The sequence below is a fragment of the Oryza sativa genome, chromosome 11, assembly GCF_034140825.1.
Source record: "Oryza sativa Japonica Group chromosome 11, ASM3414082v1".
Taxonomy (NCBI): Eukaryota; Viridiplantae; Streptophyta; class Magnoliopsida; order Poales; family Poaceae; genus Oryza; species Oryza sativa.
In genome coordinates, this window is record NC_089045.1 from 26,133,968 (window position 1) to 26,153,287 (window position 19,320).

At 41.0% G+C, this 19,320-nt stretch overlaps 2 protein-coding genes and 1 non-coding gene across 4 annotated transcripts; all 3 read left to right on the plus strand.

Annotated features, from left to right (window-relative positions):
- The first annotated feature begins 2,112 nt into the window (after positions 1–2,112).
- LOC9267261 (monosaccharide-sensing protein 2) lies at positions 2,113–8,802 on the plus strand. 2 transcript variants are annotated; one of them, XM_015762219.3, is made up of 7 exons: positions 2,113–2,291; positions 3,705–3,809; positions 4,941–5,062; positions 5,219–5,785; positions 6,624–7,321; positions 7,459–7,646; positions 8,033–8,802. In XM_015762219.3, exons 3-7 carry the CDS (start codon positions 4,981–4,983, stop codon positions 8,460–8,462), a joined length of 1,965 nt encoding a protein of 654 aa, XP_015617705.1. In that variant the 5' UTR covers positions 2,113–2,291; positions 3,705–3,809; positions 4,941–4,980; the 3' UTR covers positions 8,463–8,802. The 2 variants fall into 2 exon arrangements, with proteins under 2 accessions (XP_015617705.1, XP_015617706.1); XM_015762220.3 differs by lacking the exons at positions 2,113–2,291; positions 3,705–3,809; positions 4,941–5,062 and having other exon boundaries at positions 5,647–5,785; positions 6,616–7,321.
- A 733-nt stretch (positions 8,803–9,535) lies between these two features.
- On the plus strand, positions 9,536–12,747 carry LOC4350943 (pollen receptor-like kinase 3). The gene is made up of 2 exons (XM_015762217.2): positions 9,536–11,094; positions 11,709–12,747. The coding sequence occupies exons 1-2, from the start codon at positions 9,669–9,671 to the stop codon at positions 12,374–12,376; spliced, it is 2,094 nt and encodes a 697-aa protein (XP_015617703.1). The 5' UTR covers positions 9,536–9,668; the 3' UTR covers positions 12,377–12,747.
- Positions 12,748–14,803: 2,056 nt separating this feature from the next.
- TRNAS-GCU (transfer RNA serine (anticodon GCU)) lies at positions 14,804–14,885 on the plus strand. The gene has a single exon. It is a non-coding gene; the product is annotated as a tRNA-Ser (tRNA).
- Positions 14,886–19,320: the final 4,435 nt, after the last annotated feature.

Genomic DNA, 19,320 nt, shown 5'->3' on the forward strand with positions numbered 1-19,320 from the left:
AAGAGCCCTTGATTGAGTCAACATCTTGTTATATATTAATATATATATTCTAATTATAGATTTGGCGAAATAACGTATATGCACCACATGCACCGATGTACGTTAGGTTTTGTGTAAGTAAACAAATACGTATTCCTTTAAAGTTTTCCACTCTCTATTCAATATATCTACATAACTCTTGTGTCAAATTTCTAAATTACTTGATTCCTTCAACTCAAGAATTTATATATTGAACTCAGCTTTCACGATGACGAAAAAATTTCACCCAAAATAATACTCTTGTGTCAACTTAACTCCAAACGCCCATGTTCCTAACTACCAACTACTATTACTACTACAAAACTTTGAACCGCTAAAGAACATGCTGGAAACAAGGGATCGACCATGAAACCTGAACCTGAACTCCTGGTAGTACACGTTTCTTCTCTTCTCTGCTGACCCTGAAAGCTGAAACTTTCGTCTTCTTGTGTGACTCACTTCACAGTAGTTGTGCATCATCTGCTTCTTTCCCTGCACAGCATCTTGCCTCTTAGATGTGACAATGGATCATCAGATCACCTTACAGGTGTAATGGTGCCGTCGTGTGGATGTTGATTTACTTGGCACTTGGCATCAGGATGGACTTTGATTGATTCCAATAATAAGTACTTATTCCATTTAAAAAATGAATTTTATTGCTCGAAATTTATCTAAACTGGAGTAAGTTGATTTTTAGTCTCCCCTTTGGTTCTTAGGTAGATAAGTTTTTATCTTTTCGGAATTTTGCTAGGAATCAATTTATTTTAAGACTTAGAGAATATAGCACTATCTACTAGCATAACAAATATCGCTTAGTTAGCACAGGGTTTCCTGGTCATCATCGTTGGATTTAGAATGACATATTTGCAACAATACAATGGTTGTGTTTATCTATAATTACAGTAGAACAGTTAAATAGATCTCTGTCATATTGAGTAGAGAAATATGATAACTATATATTACGAATCTTAAAGCAAATCTAACGACAATTGTTAGAAACGTACATGTAGTATGGATGGTTTTCCTTTTTAGCCTACGATACAATACTTCAACTATAATATTTCACTTGTATAATGCCAAAATGAAAATGTTTCTATAAGATAAACTCAATTATGTAAAAGGGCATGTAGCTTAGTGATTGCAATGACCTGAGTAGCACTTTAAAGTACTGAGTTTAAATTTCCATAGGAGCGAATTCTAGATTAGCTTATTTGAGGGCTAAATTCCCTGATTAATAAGCAAAGTTTCTAATTTTAAAATGATGTATCCGGTTGGATGTATATAAACTCAATTATGTCATTATTCATACCACCCACCTTATTTGAGGGCTAAATTACCTGATTAATAGGCAAAGTTCCTAATTTTAAAATGATGCACATATCCGGTTGGATGTAGATAAACTCAATTATGTCATTATTCATACCACCCACCAAATCCACATGCTTAAACACACACATTAATGCCCAAGATATAAAATGATCGCCCTGCACCCTGCATACGTACAAGATATATACTCCCTCCGTACTCGTAAAGAAGTCGTTTTGAACAGCGACACGGTCTCCAAAACACAATTTTAACTTATTGTTTCTATAAAAATATTTATTGAAAATTGATATATGTATACTTTTATAAAAGTATTTTTCAAGATAAATCTATTCATATAATTTTTACATTTTCAAACTCAACAACTTAAGAGTTATTCATGATTTATATTCCCAAGGTTTGACTTAAACATTGTCCTAAACGACTTCTTTTACGAGTATGGAGGGAGCACATGAATATAAAATCAGAAATGCTGTAATCCCTGCCATCTCACCACGATTATATAATTACTCCCTTTGTCCCAAATATAAGATCTATACCTTTTTTTACACGATCTTCAATACACAAACTTTAACAATTAATTTATTCCATGTTTTACTCTCAACGAATACGAAATTAGCATCACATAGTTTATTCCTATATTTTGCGACGGAGGGAGCATATATCAACCGTCGACCCACCATCGGACGGCCCACGTTGCATCTCATCAGATCTGATTTCTCTCTCTCTCTCAAGCTCGTCTACTCCTTCCACTAATCACCAATCATCAGCAAATCAGCAGCTTCCATCTCCTCCCCAAAGCCATCGTCTTCGTCTCCACCCTCCCCGGGCCATCCCCCTCCCTCCCGCCATCGCCGCGCGCTCGAAGCTCGCCTCGCCTCGCTACAGGCGCGGTACAGGCGCGCCCAGCTTCCGGCGAGGCGCCGGGGCGGCTCGGATAATCCCCTCAGGTGAGAAGCTCCGGTTGCCACGAAACCGATTTCATTTCCCCCTTTGTATGTATGTATGGGCATGGTTGGGATTGGGGGTGGTTGGCTTGGTGGATTAGCGCGGATTGTTTGAGGGTTTGTGAGGGGAGGGAGTGGTAAGAGTCTGATGGAGAGGGATGGTTTGTGGGTGAATCTTAGGCGGCGTTCAATGTGGGTTCCGGGGGGTTTTTCTTAGCTTTGCTTACTTGTGCGTGATGCTCTCCGTGGAAATTTTTGGGATTAGCAAGCAGTCAATAGGAGGAGAGAGTGTGTTTACTCTTTAGTGATCATGTGTGTACGGATACTGGTCAACCAGCTTGCGTTTTTCTTCCTTTAGTGGGGAAAAGGATGCAGATGGTGGAGAGGCAGGTTGCGTTAGATTTGGAACAGTAACCTTCTTTTGGAGTAAGGTTGTTACCCACTACCTAGATTGTAGACTTTATGATTTCTATATGTTGAGCTGTGTGTTTTACACTATATTTGGATTTATTATTTTTTTTCCGTTGAAAGAGGAGGAGAAATTACAGAAGCATTCTCGGATACATGAACAGACAGGTCGTCTCATGGCCGCAATTAACTGATTAGGAAAACATGTGACAACCGGAAAATTCCTCGTATGACTTCGATTGAGTTCCTTGACCGCTGATTGAATTGCTGATTATAAGTTTTGTCTCCTTTTGTTTTCTGGTGGGATATTTGACGTGTTGTTTATGGGTGATAACTGGGAAAGGAGACTATTTCTGAACTCTTGATTGGTATATAGATTAGGTATATATACAGTGATCCGAGCTGGTTCAGAGCATTTGCTAAAGTTAATATTGATAGGTCATTTCAAATGTAATTAAGAGTACAGCTTATAAAATGGATTTGGTTGGTGCCGAACTGCTCAGGATAATTAATCAAACATTTTTCCGATCCAATTGATGTAGGGAAGTCATGCCACTTGGACACTTGGTAGGTAGGAAGGTGTTTCATGACAAATAGACAGAAGTTGTCTGGTTCCAAATAGGAAAATATCTCTACTATTCTTGTCTTTTATCAATAAACAGTAATATGCTGTACTTTGGTATTAGATTTCTGCAATGATTTGTGCGATGCTTGCAGCGTTGGTTCACATCGTTCTGATTCTAATTGTCATCCTAGGAAATAAGCTTTTCCTTTCTTCTTTATAAACAAAAGTATTTGCAGAAAACACAAAAGCCAAGCGCATTATGGATCATGGATCGACTTTTTGCCTGTGTGCTTGTGGTTACATAGAGTCTTGGAGCTAAAAAAAATGACCAACTAATCATGTGAAAATCATTTTTAGGAAATAATAGTTTCAAGAAAGAACTTAATGTGAATCTACTACCTCTAGAAAACTGAAAAGTATCCACTTTCACTTATTTTTTACAGTTGAACCAGCAAGTGACAGACCTAATGGACATGGAAGGTGTGAAGTTCCTGTTTTTGTTGGCCTGCAACTGCTGGGGCTTTGAGCAATTGGAGTGATAATGTTGGGTATGACTCTTTTCTTGAACCTCTTCAATTAGTTATATGGTTATGATTTGTTCAGTACTGACTGTATTTTACTGAATAAATCTAAAACTAGAAAGTTTGTAAGTATTTTCTTTATATCACGCCATATTCTGATTGTAATACTTTTATTATATATGATCTCTTTTGTTCTGCCTGTAGTGGTGGGATCACATGCTTTAATTATTTATGGGTAGTATTGTTGAATTGTAAAATGAATGTTAATACTTAATGGGTAGCATTCTTGATGCTGATGTAAATTTTACTGGTATTTTTAAAATTTTGTGTGCCATTATTATCACAAAGAGTTTTCTTAACTTATTCGCATGACAATCAGAATGATCCAGGCTACCAGGGATAAATACGTGAGTGGTAACCGGCTAGTACCATAGCTACGAGTACTGATATGCTATGTTGTTTCTTGTACAGTTACCCATTCGTATGTGTTATTTGGAGTTAGAAGTTCAGGGAACCTCATAGAAGATTGAGAGAAGATTTTACATTTGCATTGTTGAATAGTGATTTTGACTTTTGAGCATAGTCAAACTGGGTAGTAATTAGCGAACAAAATTATTTGATGACTATGTCCATACAGTAGTAAAACTTGTTACCGCTAGTAACTGGCCATGAAATGTTGACTGCCAGGGTACTGTATTTTTTCCTCAATTGATTTTGAATAGTTGGATTGGACCACTTTGTCATGCATGAAGGTTACTGTTCATTCATTATTGTTACAAGTTGTGCCAGCAAACTAATGTTTGGTGGCTTGCTCCTTTCAATTGCCCCACCAGCTTTCCATGTTTTGACAGGTGCAACATTTTTTAGATTATGAGCTGGATGTAATTTACCTCTTAGTAAATGAAATATTAAATTGCACAAGAATATCTGAAACAGAATAGCAGATAATGCATTAGTCACATATGATTTCTATAGTGAACAAGAGGTTCATATGTTGCAATATATCTGTAATTGTAACCCATTGAATTAAGACCCCAAACATCAAACTGTGCATCTAAAATGATTGTTTCAGGAAGCAGACCTTGTTGGTTACCCTAAAATATTTTATGTGATTTTATTTTTAAGTAAATATTTCTCACATGTATTCATATATTTCAGGTCCTCAAATTATTTGGAAAGGGCTATAGTACTTGATGAAATGATGAAGTCAACGGTATTTTCTGCGGTTGCTGTTTCTATTGGTTATACATTACTTGGATGGGATTTTACAACCGTTTTGGGTAATCCTTCTGCTGGTATCTCAGTTAGATATTTTTAGTTTCTTAGATTATTAGTACCATGTTGTACGTCAAAAGAAGATAAACAAGTCTCTTCATTCTTAAGAGATATGGCAAAGGTAAACAGTTGTACTAAAGTTGCTTTTGATTATCTGACAGAGGCTAATATCCACATGAAGAAGGAATTTGGTTTGAACAACGGACCTTCTATTGATGGAATAATTTTAGCAGTTTCAGTTTTCGGGTCTATCGCAATCACAGTATTCTCTGGATCGCTATTAGATTGGCTTGGCAGACGTGCTGCACTGATTTACTCTTCTCTGCTATTGATTTCCGGTGGCCTTCTAATGGTGTGGTCTCCTAACATATACATTTTACTTCTAGCTAGGCTTATTGTTGGATCAGGAAGTGGTCTGGTTTTCACCTGTGTTCCGATTTATATATCTGAAACATCTCCTCCAAATATGAGGGGATCACTGGGAACTATGCCACAGTTCATGTTCTTTGTAGGAATAGTATTCTCCTATTGCCTGATATTCTGGATGACACTGATACCTTCACCTAACTGGAGAATTATGATCGGCGCAATCTTTGCTCCTTCCTTGGTCTACTTTGCTTTATTGGTGTTCTACTTGCCAGAGTCACCTAGATGGCTTGTAAGTGATGGAAAAATTAGTGAGGCCCGAATTTCCTTACAGTGGCTTAGAGGGAAAGATGATGTATCAGGTAAGAATGCTGCTATTAGCTTCAAAAACTGTTTCAGTGGATGATGTATCATTGATAGATCTGAGTAACTATATGTACTTACTCATTTTTACTTGAGTAATATCTAGTTATAATTTATAACTGACATTTGACACCATGACAATACTAACTGATTGATAGGTCTGTGAATTAGGAATCATTGGATTTAGTTGTGGACAGACACTGAACATGCATTATAGTGACCAGTCAAATTAGTCTTCAATATGCGAGGCTGTTTGTTTGCCGTGTATCCAGCTGGCCCAAGACAAGTAGGAGATTTAATTAGTTGGGACGTTTCATTATTTTCTTCTTACCTTCAAAATCTATGATATAATGTCTTATATAATGAAAACCTTCCAGATTGAAAAGTACCAAGTATATAACTAATTAGTAATTAGGCATGCTTGGTTGACAGGGATTTCTTTGGGATTTAATTCTATTTCAAACTTAAATTTAATCCTGACAATCTGAACTCTAATTGCCCTACCTAAATAGGCTCTTGATAAATAACTTGAGAGCTAAGACAAGAAAGGGAAGTAAATTCTACGCTGTTTCAGGTACTAAAGCATTTCTAGCTAAAAAAACTGATCCTAAAGAAGTTTGTGAGTTGTGACAATTATGGACATGACATAAGAGATAAAACAAGTGAGTGATGAAAAATTTATGATCATGATATGTCATGCAACCAAATGCTGTTTTGAAGGATAAAAATAATCAAATGTTGATAGGCAAGACTAAAGTTGTGAGAATCTAATCAGTGTTTGTTGTTTATGTATAAATTTTCATTGTAAATGTGTCTTGACATCAGATAGATCTGCAGGAGAAATAGCTCTTATTGCGGATGGTATGAACATGATAACGGAAACAGCTGTTGGAGGACATGCTGTTGGTGCTGTTCGAAGTCAAAGTTTTCTTGGAACTAGCACAAACCAGATGTCGCGCCACAGTACTTTCTATTGGCACCTGTCAGATCCATTAGTTGATCTTCTTGGAAGCATCCATGAGAGTATGTCGGAATTAGGAGCTGGGCGAAACAGCTACTTCCCTGTCTTCAACAGTTTTAATATTGTGGAACAAGAACAGACGAGTGAGCAGAGGGGGAATGATAGTCTTCAACAATCTAGGGAGGCATATTCTGCTGAAGAAGGCAATAATGGAGATAATTTGCAAGCTTCTCTACTTTCCCAAGTAGCAAGTGCTGAAACAAACGATATAAATACATCATTCACCTCTGAAGGGAGCTCGTCATATTTGAGAAGACATGGTACATCAACATCAGGGCTTGCGCAAGATTTAATATCTTCTTTGCATGATCATGACATTGAAGAAGATGACGAAGAAATTCATATAGCAGCATTATCTAGCCAGCCTGCACTTGGTGCAGGACTGCATCCATTTCGACAACAAATGGTTCGGTTGTCTGAAACAGCTGACATAAAGCCTAAATGGAGGGTACTTCTTCAGCCAGGAGTCAGGCATGCCTTGTGTTATGGAATGCTGATTCAAGCTCTTCAACAGGTACAGTTCTTTCTCACCAATATTTTGTTTTCTGTAGATTTAAGTGGACAACTTAGTTAAAAAATCCTTCATCAATGAAAGCTGTAAAGCATGCTGGTTATATTCTTTTATTATTTACCGCTTGTTGAAAATTGCAGTCCGCAGGAATCAGTGGCCTTCTCCGATACACTCCTCAAATTCTTGAACAGGTCGGAGTAATTAGTTTGTTTTCAGACATTGGACTTGATTCCCATTCAGCATCGATCCTCATAAGTGCCCTTAATGCTTCGCTGATGCTCCCCTGTATAACTGCTGCAATGATACTGATGGATGTCTGTGGAAGAAGGTTTACTCTTGAAACTAATTGAATATTTCAAATTCTATTTTTTTTTACAATTAAAGTGTTCACTATATTTCCTAGCGTAGCCACTTCATGTTACAGTACCATCGTTGAAGTCCATTGATTATCACAAATTTTCATAGTAGCAATCTACGTACTGATTATTTTTTGTAGTGGTAAATCACTGTGCATGTTCTTAACAATAGCCAAACATTAGGGAGCAATTATTTTTCTTCTGACCTGACCATCTTGCAAAATTCCTGTCAAAATTGTCCTTTGACATTTCTTTGTATTGCCCTATCTAATGACAATGTCAACATGCTGTAAATTCATTACAATGTCCATCCGAAATATCCCAGATTAAGGACTTTGTACAATGTACATTTATGCAGGGTTCTTCTCCTGGTCAGTATCCCCTTCCTAACATTATCAGTTGGTGCCATATCTTTGTCCAACATCGTGAAGATGGGATCTTTGCCACATGAAATCCTCTTCCAGCTCTCATTAACCATTTGCTTCTGCTCATATGTCATCGGTCTGGGGCCAATACCCAATATTCTCTGCTCCGAGATGTTCCCAACAAGGGCCCGTGCAACATGTGCAAGTTTTTGCTCACTTGCCTTCTGGTTTGGCAGACTACTTTCAATTTACTGCTTCCCGGTGATGCTAAGTACCATTGGGCTCAGTGGGGCATGTGCGATTTATGCATTCGTGTGCTGCTTGGTTCTCGTGTTCGTCTACTTAAGAGTTCCAGAGACGAAGGGTCTTCCCTTGGAGCTCATAGCTGAGATTTTCAAGTTTTCAAGACAAGAATGTCTATAGCAGATATGTGCACTATGTTCAGTATTCAAGGTGACCCAGGCTGAGTGTTGAATGATTGCTTGCTAGTCCGTGTACATAGACAAATGTAGGTTTGAATGTTGCAAATTTTGTCCTAGTTAGGAGATTGGCCATAGTGTTTGTACTTTGTAGTTGTTCATTGTCTTTCTGTGCTTTGGAGATACATAAAAAAGGAAAATCATACATGGCTTCTTTTGCAGTACAAAAAAAGTAATGATGCTGTATACAGACAAAGATTACCTGTAGTTAAGTAGGAGTAATACTCTTCAATGTAACATGGTGATTCAGCACTCCTGGTGAAGTTGTGACATTTCTGATGCTATTTCCAGGCTCAAGCAGTGTGACACATCTCATATTCAGAACACCATCTCATGTTCAGAACACCCTGCTTTTGATCGCCCTCATGGTTTGCAACACCAGAAACAAGGAACAGGAAGCTGTTTCAGTTTACTAATTTTAACCTTGTTCATTGTCTTTCTGTGCTTTGGAGATACATAAAAAAGGAAAATCATACATGGCTTCTTTTGCAGTACAAAAAAAATTATGATGCTGTATACGGACAAAGGTTACCTGTAGTTAAGTAATACTCTTCAATGTAACATGGTGATTCAGCACTTCTGGTGAAGTTGTGACATTTCTGACTCTATTTCCAGTCTCAAGCAGTGTGACACATCTCATATTCAGAACACCCTGCTTTTGATCGCCCTCATGGTTTGCACTCCAGAAACAAGGAGCAGGAAGCTGTTTCCGTTTACTAATTTTAATCTTTGCCTAATTTGCTACCCTGACTATTTTTAGTGTGTATTTACAGGACAACTGCCACATCACCTCCCTCATTTTTTTTCCCAGTGAGAGAGAAACAGGCAGTAAGCAAATCCTGTTAATCCAGCCTAATCCATTGCATATTTTGCATTTGCACCATTTGCACGTCTGCTGTGAAGAATCTGCCATTGCATTACCTGTAGCTGCATTGCATTGCATTGCATTGCATCATCTCCATTGATCACCTTGTTGTCTCAGCTGCATTATCCTATTTTTAGCTCCCAAATCTGCCTGCCTAACCACTGGAGCAGAAGAAGCCATTGACAAAAGGCACAAGGAGGCAAAGCCCCCAAAGAAAGGCAGGAAAACATTAGAGAAGCTGGAAGAAAGGTAGAGGAAAGGCTGTGACCTTCCACCAATTTGGTCATGGTCACCCTCCTCCTCGCCTTCCGCCTCTCCACTCTCTTCCTCCTCCTCGCCGCCGGCGCCATCGCCGTCGATCCCGATGGCGCCGCCGCGCCCGATACCGCCGCCGCGCCCGATACCGAGGCGGCGGCGCTCCTCCGGCTCAAGGCGTCGCTGATCGACCCGACGAACGCGCTAGAGGCGTGGTCGCCGTCGTCGCCGTCGCCGCCGTGCGATGAAACACACCGGTGGCCAAGGGTGCAGTGCTACAATGGCGTCCTCATCGGCCTCCGCCTCGCCCGCCTCAACCTCTCCGGCGACTTCGACTTCGCGGCGCTGTCGCGGCTACCGGGGTTGCACTCCATCAACCTCATCCGCAACAACTTCTCCGGCCCGCTGCCGGCGAGCCTCGCCGCCGTGCGCAGCCTCCGCGCGCTGTACCTGTCCCGGAACGCGTTCTCCGGCCCGGTCCCCGGCGACGTGTTCGCCGCCATGAGCTGGCTCAAGAAGCTCTACCTCGACAGGAACGACTTCTCCGGCGAGCTCCCGGCCGGCGCCATCGCCGGCGCGCCGCGCCTCCAGGAGCTCCACCTCGACCACAACCGGATCGAGGGGCGCGTCCCGTCCAAGCTCCCGGCCACGCTCCGGCTGTTCAACGTGTCGCACAACCGCCTCACCGGCGTGCTCCCGGAGGCCGTCGCCGCGCGGTTCAACGAGTCGGCGTTCGCCGGGAACCCCGGCCTGTGCGGCGCGCCTGGGAGCGGCGCCGGCGCGTGCGCCGCGGCGGCGCCGGGCCCCGCGCACACCGCGATGCCGCCGATGTCGGCCGCCGACTACTTCGCCGTCCAGGAGGAGACCAGCGTGTTCGTGGTCATGGGTATCATCATGCTCGTCGTCCTCCTCGTCGCCGGCGCCATGGTGCTCATGCTCCGGCAGGACGAGGGGACCAGCACCGCGTCGTCGGGGTACGAGCACCCCGCCATCGGCGCGCCCTCCGGCAATCTGTCCGTTCCTCACGCCGCCGGCGCCGCCGCGTCGGCGCAGCTGGTGACCATGGAGCAGGGCGGCTCCGGCGCCGCGGGCGGCGCCGGCGGCGTCGGCGGCGTCGGCGGCGCACGGAAACAGGTGGCGGAGTTCGTCCTGATGAGCAACGCCGCCGGCGAGTTCGGGCTGCCGGAGCTGATGAAGGCGAGCGCCGAGGTGCTCGGGAACGGCACGCTGGGGTCGGCGTACAAGGCCGCCATGCGCAACGGCGTGACGGTGGCGGTGAAGCGGATGCGCGACATGAACCGCGTCGGCCGCGCCGAGTTCGAGGAGCACATCCGGATGCTCGGCGAGCTCCGCCACCCCAACGTCCTCTCCCCCGTCGGCTACCATTACCGCAAGGAAGAAAAGCTCATCGTCTCCGAGTTCATGCCACGTGGCAGCCTCCTCTACGTCCTCCACGGTAATAATAGAATGTGATTAATAATCACCAATTCACCCCCCACTAATCACAGCAATTACTACTCCTTCCTTTTTCAGGTTACAAGTCGTTTTGACTTTGATCAAAATCAAACTACTCTAAATTTAACTAGGTTTATAAAAAACAATACTTCCTTTATTTGATGTTATAAAACATTTTGATTTGATTAAAGTCAAACTACTTTAAGTTTAAATTTTCAACCCAAGAAAAATTTATTATGTAAATATATTCAATTATTGATTTGATAAAACTAGTTTAGTGTTATAAATATTATTATATTTATCTATAAACTTAGTCAAATTTGAAACAGTTTGACTTTGACCAAAGTCAAAACATCTTATAACCTAAAACGGAGAGATGACTAATATTTTTAACTGATGATAAATTTATTATGAAAATATATTCAACTATAGATTTAATTGAACTAATTTGATGTTATAAATATTATTATATTTATTTATAAAAATTAGTTAAATTTAAAGTAGTTTGACCTTACCAAAGTCAAAACGATTTATAATCTAAAAACGCAGGGTGTAGTTCTCAATCAACTAATCTCGATTATAGTTTGCTAATTACGATGTGTTTGTTTGGTTCAGGTGACCAGAGCCCGGAGAGGGTGGTGCTGGATTGGCCGGCGAGGATGAGGATCGCCGTCGGCGTGGTGCGCGGCTTGTCGTACCTCCACGAGAAGCTGGGCATCCCGGCGATGAGGCTGGTGAGCATGACTGGCGCCGACTTCGACGCGCCGCCGCCGCCGCCGCCGCACGGCAACCTCAAGTCCGGCAACATCCTGCTCGACGCCCACCTGGAGCCCCGCATCGTGGACTACGGCTTCTTCCCGCTCGTCAACACGTCGCAGGCGCCGCACGCCATGTTCGCGTTCCGGTCGCCCGAGGCCGCCTCCGCCGCCGCCGCCGGCGCCGGCGCCGCTGCCCAGCGCGCCGCCCTGTCGGCGAGGTCCGACGTGTACTGCCTCGGCATCGTGCTCCTCGAGCTCGTCACGGGGAAGTTCCCGTCGCAGTACCTCCTCACGGCGCGCGGCGGCACCGACGTCGTGCAGTGGGCGGCGTCGGCGGTGGCCGGCGGCACCGAGCAGGAGGTCGTCGACCCCGTCGTCGCCGCCGGCGCCGGCCCTGCCGCCGTGCGGCTGCTGCGGGTCGGGGTGCGGTGCACCATCCCGGAGCCGGAGAGCCGGCCGAGCATGGCGGACGTCGCGAGGATGGTCGAGCAGGTCGCCGGCGGCGGCGGCGGCGGCGCGTCGTGACCGCGCGGACGAACGGACGAACACGGTGCAATGGTGGAGAGGAGCGATGATCCGTGACGCACGGTCGCCGCCGATGCATGTGGAGCTCAAACGTGGACGAATCCCGGCCGTTGATGCTGAGGAGGGATGACGTGGACGAATCCTGGTCGTTGCATGCGTGTGAAGGGTGGGTGGAAGTGATGGGGAATGTGGTTGGGCTGCGTGTAAATTCAAGGGTCTGAATTTGTAAAAATGAATATGTGACAGAGAGAGATAAAAGAAAATGGAGAAAAAAAACAAAGGAAAGACCTGAGGACAAACATGTAATTCCATAACGTCATAGGAACTTTTGAGTAAAGGTTTCTTCTAGCCGGAGGAAGGGAATTTAGCGACCTTTCGTGTGAAATTTCAAGAGGAGAAAAAAATATCTGTCCCTACTGTATAAATATTGGACGTGACTACACAGTTAGTGGTAGCCAGCTACCACTGCATCTATGAGAGGCACTATCCATCTATACTTCAAATACAATTTTCTCATAAACTACTCATCCGATCTACAATCCGATTAGACCTATATTTTGATGAAAAATAATAAATTACTTTTATAATATACCTTCGTTTTGTTCTAAGTTACTTCTATAATATATGTAAATTACTTTTAGGTTTTACTGAATTTACTTTTATATGTTTAAGAAGTAACTTAGTGAAATCTAAAAGTAATTTGGACATATCATAAAAGTAATTTGTGATTTTTCATCAAAATATAATCATGTGAGATCTTGTTGTAAAGATTTAATTGTTATGAACACAACGGTGTAATCGGATTATAAATCGGATGAGTAATTTAAGAGAATTTTATTTGAAGCGTAGATGATATGAATATTTTCCATACTTACTTAATGGACTAGTACTACATAGTAAAGTAAAGTAAGATTCTTCAAGTTAACACATATCTAGATAATGCCGATGGGGTCACTTGTTATGACTAAATCGAGAGTGCTCTCTATTTAGATTTTGCGATAATATTCATAGAGTTTGTTTCCTTGGTAGATAACACTGGTATTTATTAGAAGAAAACTGGGGTTTAAGATAATATAACAATTGTGTGTACTTTGCATCGGAATGAACTGGGACAAAATCCAGGTCATTGGAGTTTTAAGACCTCTGCTTTCAATGCTATAACAACTCTTGCAGAGCCGAAGACTGAACATCAAATGGATTCTTCCAAGGAAAAGAAATGAAATAGGAGACAATTTTGCAGGGAAGCCATGAGAAATCGTCAGATAGTAACCGTCCATCTTCAATATTTGTTATAACTCATCTTCCCATTCTTTCAAGGAAAAGAAATGAAATAGGAGACAATTTTGCAGGGAAGCCATGCGAAATCCTCAGATAGTAACCGTCCATCTTCAATATTTGTTATAACTCATCTTCCCATGCTAGTTACATGCATAGCTGCCCAAACATGGGGCCTTTTAAGCTCATGTACTTAAATACTTTGAATCTAATATTCCATATCATTAAAAGAAGTCACGAGTCTTAAAAAAGAACATAAATTCCATATCTAATTACATGCATAGCTGCCCAAATATGGGTCCTTTTTTAGACTCAATCTCAAAGAGGAATTGTTATCACTGATGTAAATAATTTTAATCTAATATTCCATATCACTGAAACTAGTATATTAAGTTGCGCATTTGCGCAACTATAAACTCTATCTCTTCTAAATGTGTCTATAGATTGTGGTATTAATAATAAGCTTAAATTTGCAATGATGATTAATCATAACAGACGGGTGCATAGCCGATTATTACATTAGTATATCACACATATATATATGCTCATCACTAATATATATAACTTCAAATGATATAAAGCTTAGTTAGATCATATTAATCTTTCTTAAAAGATTAGCTTTATTGGTAAACTGTGCGAATTGTAAAATTATATACACAACATTACTATCTTTTCCTCACTTTACTCTTTAATTCACTGTTGGATCTTTTAAAATATAATTCAATGATCTATTTGTTTTTTTCCCAAAGGGAAGTTACATAGATAGAGTAAGAGGGCCTGTTTGCAAAATAGTTTTTTAATTAAAAGTGTGCATTGTAAAATTATATCCATAACCTTACTATTTTTTCTCAATAGGTTAAGGAAGCTTCTAGATAAAGTGAATCCAATGAATCCAATGGCTCATATTTCTTCTTGCTATTTTGTCCTCATGTGAATCCAATGGCTATTATTTTGTTGATTATGTGGCTCATCCTAGTTGATTTTTGGGATTCACTATTCACTTATAGAGATAAGTCGCGAGTCTTAAAAAAAAGAACATAAATTTCAAGAAATACAAAAAAAAAAAAAGTACAGCAGTCAACGACCAAATTTACAGAAGAGATTATATACAGTTCAATAAATTGGATCAGTAATCACATCTATCATCCAAGCGACGCTTTGGCCGAGTGGTTAAGGCGTGTGCCTGCTAAGTACATGGGGTTTCCCCGCGAGAGTTCGAATCTCTCAGGCGTCGATTTTATAATAAAGTTATCTTTTTATATTACAAACGTAAAACCAGTGCAATTGCTCCTATTATATGGAACTCCTGATTAATGTTATGTTCGACATAATTTAAAATCAATTTTCAACTATTCACAACATTTAAACTCAGTTTTCAACTATTATGTTCCACAACATAAAAGCCATTTTTCAGTCCTGCCATGTTTTAATTGCTCCTACTTTATGGAGCTCCTAGTTAATGTTATGTTCGACATCATTTAATATCAATTTTGAACTATTCACAACATTTTAACTCAGTTTTCAACTAGTATGTTTCACAACATAAAAGCCAATTTTCAATCCTGGCATGTTTCACAACTACTATATTTCACAACTTAAAAATCACTCAAAAAAAGAGGCTAGAATATTACTCACTACTAGAAAAACGATTTTTGCAAACAGACCAAAAAGTTCTAAGCGGAGCTTCACCCCGCCTGTACTTGAAGGCCTGCAAAAATAGATGATTTTTATATGCGGACATTAGCCCCGCCTACGAAAATCATTTTCAGAGGCGAGCCTCTACATCGATCTTCGCACACACTACATCCACCAGCCTGCGAAAACCACCTCATTGAATTAAAAAAAAAACCGACCCGCTACCGCCCTCCCCTGCCAGCCCCTCCCTCCGGCCGCCGGCTCTCCTCCCCTTCCCCCTCCCCATCCGGCCCTTCCTCCTCCGTTCACCGTCACCGCCGAGGGTGACCGGGTCACCACTGCCGCCGACTCTCCTCCTTTATCTGCCACCTCCGCTGGCCGGCTCCCTCCACACCGCCGGATCTTCTAGTCGCCGCACACCACCACCCTCCGCGCCGGCTGTGGCTGCCACCTCCACCCTCCGCACCGCTGCCTCTGTGCTGACGGCTCCCCTCCTTGTCGCCGCACGCCGCCAGCCGTGGCCGCTGCCTCCGCCCTCCGTGCCGGAGGAGTGAGGGAGTGAAGGGGGAGGTGAGGGGAAGAGAGTGAATCTGAGAGGAAGGAGTGAGGGAGTGAAAAGGTGAGGGATAGAGATAAGGGGTGGGTGACGGATATTACGAGGCCGGTTGGTGTGGGCGGTGGATTTTTGCAGGCAGAGGACCTAAGGTTCCGCCTGTGAAAATCGTTTTTCGCTGGCGTAACCTTAATGAGGTCCGCTTGAAAAATAATGGTTTCGCAGGTACTAGGTTTATGGTATCTTGAGCTATTTTTGTAAATGGTGATTTTATAGTCTGCCTAGAAAAATAAAATCGTAATGTTGGGAAAAATCGTTTTTCTAGTAGATACTTATGGATGAAGTTAACCACGACGGATTCTAAGGGTCTGTTCACTTTGATGCCAAAAAAATCTTACAAAATTTTGGCAATACCAAAATTTTGGCATAGTTGCCAAAATTTTGGTAACTTGCTAAAATTTTGGTAGGATTTCTTATATAGTTACCAAAATTTGGCAGCAAACTAAATGTAGCCACTTTTTTGGCAACTTTATCAAAACTTGGTAAGGTTGAAAATAGCATCAAAGTGAACATACCCTAAATTGTCGAAGAGTACATAACAAAAACAAAGGAATCTAAACTTCCAAGAATATTACTTGATCAGGTGGAAGAGGGAATCAGCCACACTAAATTGCATAGTGCTTGCGTACTTAACTGGCAATGTGCTTTCCATAGAATGATAGAAGTGGAGAAAAGCAACGTGCTTACATATTTATAATATGAGTCCAAAATCCAAATGACTATGATGCTAATATGTTGTCTATTTCATGTACATATGAGATGCAAACCGCTCTCACTCAGAAGATAATGATAACAAGACCGTACCTACGGCTATGATGTTTTTTTTTAGATAAATGTGACAAACATGGGCAACACTTGTGATTGGTGGGGCCATAAAATAAAGAAAAACAACAACTTATGATAAATTATCAACTTGTACATATATGCCTTTAAAATGGGTAGAATCAGCTGAAAGTAGGTATATATAGCTAGTTATAATTTGATTTAGATTTTGCATATGTATTTAATGCATTGTAATACAATTTCTCATTCACAATATATGTGAAGAATGTGAACGTGTAACTTTAGTATTCAGATAAATCTTACTGTCCTAGGGTCCTCGATATAAATACTACCTCTATCCCAATTTGATCACCGCCTAAGATTTTTGAGGTTTTCGTAGATTGATCATTATCTAACTGGTGGCCATTCGTTTATTTGTGCACAAGTAAATCGCCTAAGATTTTTGAGGTTTTCCTAGATTGATCATTATCTAACTGGTGGCCATTCGTTTATTTGTGCAGAAGTAAATGATATCATGGCATGTCTATCCATTTATTTGTGCATGAGTAAATACCATTATTACATGTCTATTCATTTATATGTGCAAGATTAAATGGCATCGTTGTCTACATGCATCCCTAACACAACACCTTATCAATGAGGTTAAATTTCATAATAAATGATACTTTATTGCCTTGATATTGGTGCTATTTATAAATATGATGATTTACTAGAAAAAATGCCCGTGCGTTGTAACGGGTGAAGTATATTTTAATTTTATTATTGTTATATATATGTCTAGTTAAGATGAAATTCACTGTGGAGTTTGTTTGAACATATATATATATATATATAATTTGATTACTCAGAGATAATAGGGCTCCCTTCGGATTTCACGGGATTGTTTTTTTCGAATTAAAACGGGTCCGATCGATACTCCCATAGTTAGACCCGGTAGCGGGAGTGGGAGGATGATCATCCTGGTGGGGCGATGAACGGTGGATGGGAGAGGGAGTACGTACTCCCGGGAGTACAGAAGCATTTTCCTATATATATATATATATATATATATATATATATATATATATCATCAAGGGAAAGAAAATTTGAAAAAAATCCAGGTCGCTCCGTCGCACTGCGTAAACGACATACAGTATCATACTATCATATGCATAATCACGTCATGCTTTTCCAAGCGGCACGGCAGCCTACTGCCTACCTAAACTCTTCAGAGTATTCGTCAGACAAGAGGACCATATGGCATATGTACAGTATGTTGCTCGGTGCGCTGGCTCATCGATCCTCTTCAGAGTTCAGACTTCAGCCATCACGTGAACGACTCCAAGTAGGTTCGTGTGCTTTTTTTTCTTTTCACTCTCCCTTCGCCTGTTCCCCTAGGAAGGGAGTGGCTATTGAAAAAGGCAAGCAATATCATATTTGGATTGTGTCTCTAGAACCAGCGAGGGAACCAGAACGAAAATTACGAAAGATATACTCCCTCCGTTTTTAAATATTTAGCATCATTGACTTTTGAAGCACATACTCCCTCCGTTCAAAAAAAGGCAAACCCTGGGTTTCCGTGTCCAACTTTAACTGTTCGTCTTATATGAAATTTTTTTATAATTCGTATTTTCATTGTTGTTAGATGATAAAACATGATTAATATTTTATGCGTGACTTGTCTTTTAATTTTTTCTATTTTTTTATAATTCATATTTTCATTGTTGTTAGATGATAAAACATGATTAATATTTTATGCGTGACTTGTCTTTTAATTTTTTTCATTAATTTTTCAAATAAGACGGATGGTCAAACATTGGGCACGGAAACCAAGATTTGTCTTTTTATGAGACGGAGGGAGTATTTGACTGTTCGTCTTATTCAAAAACTTTTTGTGAAAAATGTAAAACTATATGTATATGTATACATATAAGTATATTTAACAATGAATCAAATGATAGGAAAATAATTAATAATTATTTAAATTTTTTGAATAAGACGAATGGTTAAACATATTTTAAAAAGTCAACGACGTCAAATATTTAAAAACGGAGGGAGTATAATGCATCCTAATTATTTTTATGATAGTTAAATATGATATATTTTATCTAGAATTGAATAATCTACCCGCATCCCTGAAAAGCACATCTTATGTATGCCGCTTACTGTACATGGTTCAAAACCAGCCTACCCGTTCAAAACCGGGTCGCTAAACCACAGCTGCTGGTTCTACACGGTTCTAGTTGGGTTAGTCCATCACAACCTGTTCGAAGTTCAATTGTTCAAACCTAGTGCTACTGACATGGCTATCGGCGATGTCTCCTGGTTGTCGCTGGTGTGATCAGATTGAGCGCCTCGCTATGCTTATCGACCGGGGTCCGGCCATTCGAGGAGGAGGAGAACCACACCATTCTAGGGTTCATGGTGTGGTCGTCATCGTCTGTGTCGTTGCACACTCCATCCACCTCCTTGTCGTGCTTGCATTGTAAATGATGGTGACTTGGTGAATGACGGTAGGCGGAACACACCGGGATTTCTCAAACTATAATTAGTAACCGTGCGGTTACCGCGGACTGCACGTAGAAATTGATAAATCTTGTTTAAATTTAAATTTTAGAAAAAAAAGGAAAAAAAATCCCCAAAGAATTCTAGAAGTAGT

What these genes read in the sequence shown, in the direction of transcription:
- LOC9267261 (XM_015762219.3), top strand. Translation starts at nt 4,981, where the DNA reads ATGATGAAGTCAACGGTATTTTCTGCGGTTGCTGTTTCTATTGGTTAT. An exon ending in GGATTTTACAACCGTTTTGG is followed by an intron (nt 5,063 to 5,218) that starts GTAATCCTTCTG and finishes ATTATCTGACAG; the next exon opens with AGGCTAATATCCACATGAAG. An exon ending in ATGGATGTCTGTGGAAGAAG is followed by an intron (nt 7,647 to 8,032) that starts GTTTACTCTTGA and finishes ACATTTATGCAG; the next exon opens with GGTTCTTCTCCTGGTCAGTA.
- LOC4350943 (XM_015762217.2), top strand. Translation starts at nt 9,669, where the DNA reads ATGGTCACCCTCCTCCTCGCCTTCCGCCTCTCCACTCTCTTCCTCCTC. An exon ending in CCTCCTCTACGTCCTCCACG is followed by an intron (nt 11,095 to 11,708) that starts GTAATAATAGAA and finishes TGTTTGGTTCAG; the next exon opens with GTGACCAGAGCCCGGAGAGG.